The sequence below is a fragment of the Muscardinus avellanarius genome (assembly GCF_963383645.1).
Source record: "Muscardinus avellanarius genome assembly, chromosome: 11".
Lineage (NCBI taxonomy): Eukaryota > Metazoa > Chordata > Mammalia > Rodentia > Gliridae > Muscardinus > Muscardinus avellanarius.
Window position 1 is genome coordinate 64,797,877 of NC_137797.1, and position 7,524 is coordinate 64,805,400.

At 45.5% G+C, this 7,524-nt stretch overlaps 1 protein-coding gene across 1 annotated transcript; it reads right to left on the reverse strand.

The window, feature by feature from the left end:
- Nucleotides 1–256: 256 nt before the first annotated feature.
- RPS26 (ribosomal protein S26) lies at nucleotides 257–4,055 on the reverse strand (the record flags this gene model as incomplete). The annotated part of the gene is made up of 5 exons (XM_080704853.1): nucleotides 257–363; nucleotides 1,890–2,020; nucleotides 3,246–3,423; nucleotides 3,648–3,715; nucleotides 3,968–4,055. 5 exons carry the CDS (start codon nucleotides 4,053–4,055, stop codon nucleotides 328–330), a joined length of 501 nt encoding a protein of 166 aa, XP_080560979.1. The 3' UTR covers nucleotides 257–327.
- Nucleotides 4,056–7,524: the final 3,469 nt, after the last annotated feature.

A 7,524-nucleotide genomic window follows, 5' to 3' on the forward strand; every position in this document is an offset into this window, starting at 1 on the left:
GGGATTATGAGTGCGCACCACCACACCTGTATCATGCCTTTCTTAGCGAGTCCCTCTTCCAAAATAAATCACTTATTTAACAGAATGCTAGGCCTTAAGCATGATAGGCAAGTGCTCAACCACTGAGCCACATCCCCAGCCCTTTCCCTGCTTAGTTTCTTATTTCAGGTTGCCAACTTAACTTAAATCAACCCAGCACAAATGTCCAAGTCCTCTCATCCAGATACACAAATTATGATAAGACGAACAAGCCACACAAGGTATAATTTCCTGCTTTATTTATTTCTTCCAGAGAAGATTTTCTCCCATCTTTAAAGACACAGCTCCTTACATGGGCTTTGGTGGAGGTCGTGGGGCAGCACCCTGAAAGACAAAGGAATAAGAGCTCATTAAAAACATGAATCTACCCACGCTTGGGAGGCTGAGACAGGAGGATCACACAGGTTTGAAGCCAGCCTCAGCTACTTGGTAAGGCCTTTTGCAGGGCAGAATGCCTCTGGGGTTGCATCCCCAGCACAAAAGCAAAAAAAAAAAAAAAAAAAAAAAAACAAAAAAAAAAAAACAAAAAAAACAAAACAAAACAAACAAAAAAAAAAAACCCATGAATCTGGTTTAGGAGCATAACCCACTGCAGAATGGTCACCCAGCAAACAAAAGCCCACCAAAAAAATCCCTCAACTATGGATCCAAGACCATTCCTCCAAAAGAACTTTCCTGCACTAACAATGAATGTGAGCTAAAAGATGCACAAAGTATTTGGGATATAGTTTAGTGGGGTTTTTTTTTGTGTGTGTGTGGTGCTGGGTGGAACCCAGGCGCTTTCTACTTCCAGGCTACACCCCCAGCCCTATTTTAGAATTCATTTGAAAACAGGGTCTAAGTTGCTGAGAGCCTCACTAAGTGGCCGAGGCTGGCTTCAAACCTGTGCAATCCTCCTGTCTCAGCCTCCCAAGCACTGGTAGTTTAGTGGTTTAATGCTTGCCTAGCATGTGATTTGGATTCCTGAGTGCTGCCAAAACCAAAAGTATATAACCCATTATTTGGGAGGCTGGAGAAAGCCAGTGTAAGCAACTAAGACCAGGTCTAAAAAAAAAAAAAAAACAAAAAACAAAGAGCCAGGTATAGTGCTGCATGCCTGTAAATCCAACACGCAGGCAACTAAGCCAGGAAGATAACAGACCATCCTCAGCAACTCAGGGAGACTGCAACCTAATGAGATTGTTTTGTTGTGTGTGGTGCTAGGGATTGAACCCAGAGGCATTCTACCTTTGAGCTACACCTCCAGCCCTATTTATGTATTTGGAAAAAGCGGTTGATACAAGTCCCTATTTCCTGAGGTTGTCCTCAAACGGACAATGTTCCTGTTTCAGCCTAAGAACTGGGGTTACAGGCATGAGCCACAATAGCTGGCTTGAGGTTCTGTTTCCAAACAAAAAATAAAAAAAGAGGCGGGACAGGCCAGGAATATAGTCCAGTCATAGAGCACCCACTATGCCCAAGGCCCTAGCCTCAATCCCCAGCACTGTGAAAAAGAAACAGGTACGGGGATAGTGAGTTGGCCCGGGCCACCCTCCCCCCTCACGCCATTTTGGCTAACTATTTTCTGTATTTCTATTTTCTTTATTTCTATCTTTTTAATAAACTTCTTTAAATCTTCAAAAAAATTATAAAAAATTAAAAAAAAAAAAAGGTACACGGATAACTGGTAGATGTAGAAAAAGACTACACTATTCTACCAAATACAACCCTTTGGAAATGTTCCCAAGTAAATGTTTTATGTGAGTAACTCACCTACATTAGCACACCAAAACCTTGTCATTTCCATGAACCTATCTATCTTTCTATTTACCACCCCTTAGGCTCCCACATCATTCTTTAAATATACTCACAGCAGGTCTAAATCGGGGTGGGGGTGTCCGGTCTTTCCTGGCTTCACGAGATCGATTCCTGACCACCTTGCTGTGAATGGCACAACTCACACAGTAATGAAGTTTCACATAGAGCTTGGGAAGCACATAAGCTGGAAACAAAGATATTTCAGGAATTATACACTCACTTTTCAGTATTCCTTCTTGTTCATGAATCTGATACCTGTATCTGTTAGTTTCATGGTAAATCAACAACCTCTTAAGCCCATTTTGACCCTATAGGATGGGCCTCTACTCCTTGCCTAAAAAGTAATCTGTTTAAGAAAAATAAACCATGCTGGGCCTGGTGGTGCACGCTTGCAATCCCTGCGCTTGGGAGGCGGAGGCAGGTTCGAAGCCAGCCTTGCTGGCTTAAAAGACCCTGTTTCCAAATAAAAATATGAGAGTCTCACTTGATGAAGTTGGCTTTGAACCTCCAACCCTCCTGTCTGAGTCTCCCAAGTACTGGGATAAGAAGCATGGGTTACCATGCCTTGCCTTATTTAAAATAACGAGGTTAGTCAGGTGTGGTGGAGCACACATGTAATTCCAGCCTTTGGGAGGCCGAGACAGGAAGATCTGGGCTTCTGGCCAGCCCCAGCTACTCAGTGAGACCCTTTACAACTCAGTAAACCACTGTTTCAAATTAGAGAATAAGAGACAGGGCTGGGGAGTGTAGCTAGGAGACAGAATGCCCCTGGGTTCCATCCCAGTACTGGAAAAAAATACCCTCAGGGGTTAAGGGTGCAATTTGGAGATAGACTGCCCCTGAGGTTCAGCCCTCAGTAAAAAAACCAAACAAATTTCACTTAATCAAGGATGGTAACATTTGCTAAGCTGGGCGTGGTGGGCCACACTTGTAACCCCAGTACTTGGAAGGCTGAGACAAGAGGATCACAAGTTGTAGGACTGCCTCGCCAAGCATCAAGATACTCATCAGCCAGATCCTGTTTCAAAATCAAAATATTGCTGGGGATGTAACTTTGAGATAGAATACCCCTGGGGTTCAACTCCCAGTACCTCGAGTATAAAGTTAAAAAAAAACCAAACAAACAGTTACGTTTACTGTTCCTTCTTGTAGGAGTGCTTCTGGAAACTTACCTTCCAGATACAGGACATCAAAACAAACTTCGGAGTAAAGCCTACACGTTCACAAAATGTCAGCCTCTGTGCTCAAGGCTCAAAATGACAAACTATTCGTTTACCAACTACAACCTTGAAATACAGAAACTGTAGAGACACTCCAGAAAGGCGCCGAGAGAGACCGCAAATGGGCGAGGTCGGGAGCCGTTTCAGGGACTCGGATCCGTGCACCACTTACACCCGTGACTCACTCACCGTCGAAGACACTTGCTTCGGAAATGTCCCTGACGGCTGCGGCCTCCACTATGTTCCGAATGACGAACTTCTTAATGGCCTTGTCTTTGGGCACGCACCGGGCGCAGTTCGTGCAGCGTATCGGCTGCACATGGCCTCGGCCTTTCTTGGCACGACCGTTATTCCTCCTTTTTTTGGTCTGTCAGGAGAGAGGTCCCACTGAGGAAGGGGCTCGACCGCCCCGGCCTCAGCCCTCTTCCGCCCCCGTTCCGCCCTCACGGCGCCACTCGGGCCCCCAGCTCCGGTAATCCCGGAGCTACACGACGCCTTACCGCCCCTCCACCGTGGTCCGGGCTCTGGAGTCCCCTCCTCCCCAGAACAGGCTCTACGCGGGCCGCGCTGTGAGCACGCGAGAGAACTCACCATCTTGGAAGAGAGGACCCGAAAGAGGATCCGGCTCCCGGCAGACCCTCTTATATAGCGCGAGATCCCTACGCTCACGCCGGAAAACTCTTAGGAGTCAGGCATCAAGAACGGAAATCTACTCTACTTAAAATTTCCTGGTTATTTAGCGTTTCTGATTAAACGTACGGTGGGAGAAGGTTCCTAGACTTATGTGTAGAACAAAGTGACTGTGGGACTATTTAACCTCTCGGCGGAAGACAATTAGTGTTATACAATTCCCAGCAAGCAACGCGACACCACACCCGGATGTAGTTCTGCACGTTACGATTCCGTTTTACCCGCCGCCGGGAGCCGCTGGGAGCAGAAGTTGCCCGGCCCTGGGCCCACAGACGCCCTCCTGCAGGACGTCAGAGAGGGGAATTGCATGATGGGAGTTGTAGTATGAGGGCGAGAGGCCCTGGCCTGCGGTCCTTAGACCAAAGGCGGCGCTGCTCCTCCGCCTGCAGCCCTAGGTTCATTTCTCTGACAATCCTGCTACTAGGTGTAGGACTAAAAGTGGAAGAGCTTGGAGGAAACAAAGCGTTTTGTGAATTCTTCCTCATATGGATTAGCGCTCCTAATGAGATGCCACAGACAAGTGCAGTGGTGCTGGAACTGTTTCTTACCCTCTTTAGCTCTGGATCGTGTTAGCATAACTGTGGTAGCTCTTGGAGGTATTGCAGTACCATTCTGATGGGTGGAGCGGATGGAGCAAGCTCCTATTTCCCTGCTCCAAAAAAACATTTAATATATTGCCCTCAAATAAAGGACATGTCAGATATTAAGCTGATGGGAACAGATACTTCATGTGATCTCAGCCAGAAGGTAGAGAAACCACATGTGGTAGTGATAGGCAATTTTCCCCCCGTTGGTATTGGGGGTGGAACCCAGGGACATTCTACCTCCAAGCTACATGCCGAGACCTATTTTTTTATTCTTTTACTTTTAACAGGGTCTCACTAAATTGTGGAGGGCCTCACTAAGTAGCTAAGACTGGTGACAAACCTGCGATCTTTCTGTGTCAGCCTCCTAAGTACTGGAATTATAAACGTGCGCCACTGCACCCGGCTAGTGCTATGTAAATACTAACTCAATTAGTCTCACACACATAAACTTATACATAAACTCAATTGCCTCTGAAAAGCCATCAGAAAGGCTAGAAGAGCTGAGCATAGTGGCTCAAGTTCGTATTCCAGTATTTGGGAGCCTTAGACAGAAAGATGGCAAGTTCAAAGACCGCTTCAGCAAGTGAGATTCTCATCTATTTAATGAGACCCTGTTTCAAAGTAAAAAATAAGTGCTCACTTCGGCACCACATATACTAAAATTGGAGCAATATAGAGATTAGCATGGCCCCTGCGCAAGGATGACACGCAATTCGTGAAGCATTCCATATACATACATACATACATACATACATACATACATACATACATACATGCCAGGCATAATGGAGCATGCTTGTAATCAGTACTCGGGAGGCTGAGACAGGAGGATCACAGGTTTGTAGCTAGCCTCAGTAATTTAATGAGGCCTTCTGCAACTTAGACCCTGTTTCAAAATAAAAGAATAAAATAGGGTCAGGTGTGTAGCTTGGAGATAGAATGTCCCTGGGTTTCATCTCAAGTACACAAATAAGTAAAATAAAAATAAAGATAGGAAGCCGGGCATGGTGGCACACTCTTGTAATCCCAGCATTTGGGAGGCTGAGACCGGAGGATCGCGGTTCGTGGACAGTCTCAGCTACTTAGGCCCTCTGCAACTTAGTGAGACCCTGTTTCAAAATAAAGAATAAAGCCGGGCGTGGTGGTACATGCTTGTAATCCCAGGGCTTGGGAGGCTGAGACAGGAAGATCGCACAGGTTCGAAGCCAGCCTCAGCTACTTAGAGAGGCTCTCAGCAACTTAGTGAGAGAGACCCTGTTTCCAAATAAAATATAAAATAGGTCTGGGAGTATAGCCCTGAGGTAGAAAGCCTCTATCCCCAGTACCACCCAAAAAAAAAAAAAAAAGAAAAAGAATAAAAACTAGGGGGGGGACAGGGGGTATAGCTCGGAGGTTGAATGCCCCTGGGTTGCATCCCCAGTACCACCAAAAAAAAAAAAAAAGATAGGGCTGCGGGGTGTAGCTTGGAGGTAAAATGCCCTGGGTTCAATCCCCAGTACCAAAAGAAGAAGGAAGAAGAGGAGGTGAAGGAGGAGGAGGAGGAGGAGGAGGAGGAGGAGGAGAAGGAGGAGTCGTTTTGAACCTTGAGCAAGAGAAGCTATATGTGGGCAACCAACCACCAAGTTGTCTCCAAAGTGAAAGTGGCAAGGGGATCCTAGCCCTCAGACCAAGGATGGTATGGAAGAAAACCAGAAGTTCATTCATGAGTCACTCTAGAGTCTGAATGCATCAGATTCAGTTTCCTTCAACAACCCATCATGGTTTTATTGGGCCTTTAATCCACTTTATTGGAGCAAATATATATACCCAGGGACCTTCTGCCTCCAGGCTATACTCCAAGACCTATTTTATGTTTTATTTGGAAACAGAGTCTCACTAAGTTGCAGAGGGCCTCACTAAGTAGCTGAGGCTGTCCACGAACCGCGATCCTCCGGTCTCAGCTTCCCGAATGCTGGGATTACAAGCGTGCGCCACCACGCCCGGCTATTCTTTATTTTGAAACAGCTTCTCACTGAGTTGCAAAGGGCCTCACTAAGTAGTTGAGACTGTCTGTGAACCACGATCTTCCTGTCTCAGCCTCCCAAATGCTGGGATTACAAGTGTGTGCCTACACGCCCGACCTCACACACTAGATTAAATTGATATTAAATTTATTTTTCTATTTTGGTTTTACTTTGAATTTTTTAATTTTTGTGGTACTGACACTTGAACTCAGGGGCATTCTACCTCTGAGCTATACCCCATCCCTATTTTTATTTATTTATTTATGTATTTATTTATGTATTTATTTATTGGTACTGGGGATGGAACCCAGGGGGATTCTACTTCCAAGCTATACCCCCTGCCCTATTTTTAATTCTTTACTTTGAAAGAGGGTCTCACTGAGTTGCAAAGGGCCTCACCAAGTAGTTGAGGCTGTTTGCGAACTGTGATCTTCCTGTCTCAGCCTCCCAAATGCTGGGATTACAAGCCCAGCTTCCTATTTTTAATTTTATTTGTGTCTGTGTGTAGCACTGGGGATTGAACTCAGGGGCATTCTACTCCAAGCTACACCCCTAGCCCTATTTTATTTTTATTTGGAAACAGAGTCTCACTAGGTTGATGAGAGTCTCACCACTTGCTGAGACTGTCCTTGAACCTGTAACCATCCTGTCTCAGCCTCCTAAGTACTGGTATTACATTTGTGTGCTACCATACCTGGTTTCTTAGGAATAGTGGCACACGTGTAATCCTAGTACTTGGGAGGCCTGTGGGTTCCAGGCCAAACTGGACAGCTTAGTGAGATCCTATCACAAAATAAAAGATTTTTTTAAAAAAGGCCTGCAGATTTGGCTCAGTGATAGAGCACCCTGGGTTCAGTCCCCAGTCCCACAAAATAAGTAAATAAATAAAAAATAAATAAATAAACTCTGGTCTGATAAGCTTTGGAGAAATTATTTTGAGTGTGTGTGTGTGTTCCTGGGGATTGAACCCAGTGACATTTTACCTCCAAGTTACACTCTAACGTTATTTATTTATTTAGCGTTACTGGGGATGAAACCCAGGGGCATTCTACCTCCAGTTACACTCCCAGCCCTATTATTTATTCTTTATTTGGAGACAGGGTCTCACTGAGTTGCAGAAGACCTCACTAAGTAGTAACTGAGGCTGTCCGCGAACCGCGATCCTCCTGTCTCAGCCTCCCAAATGCT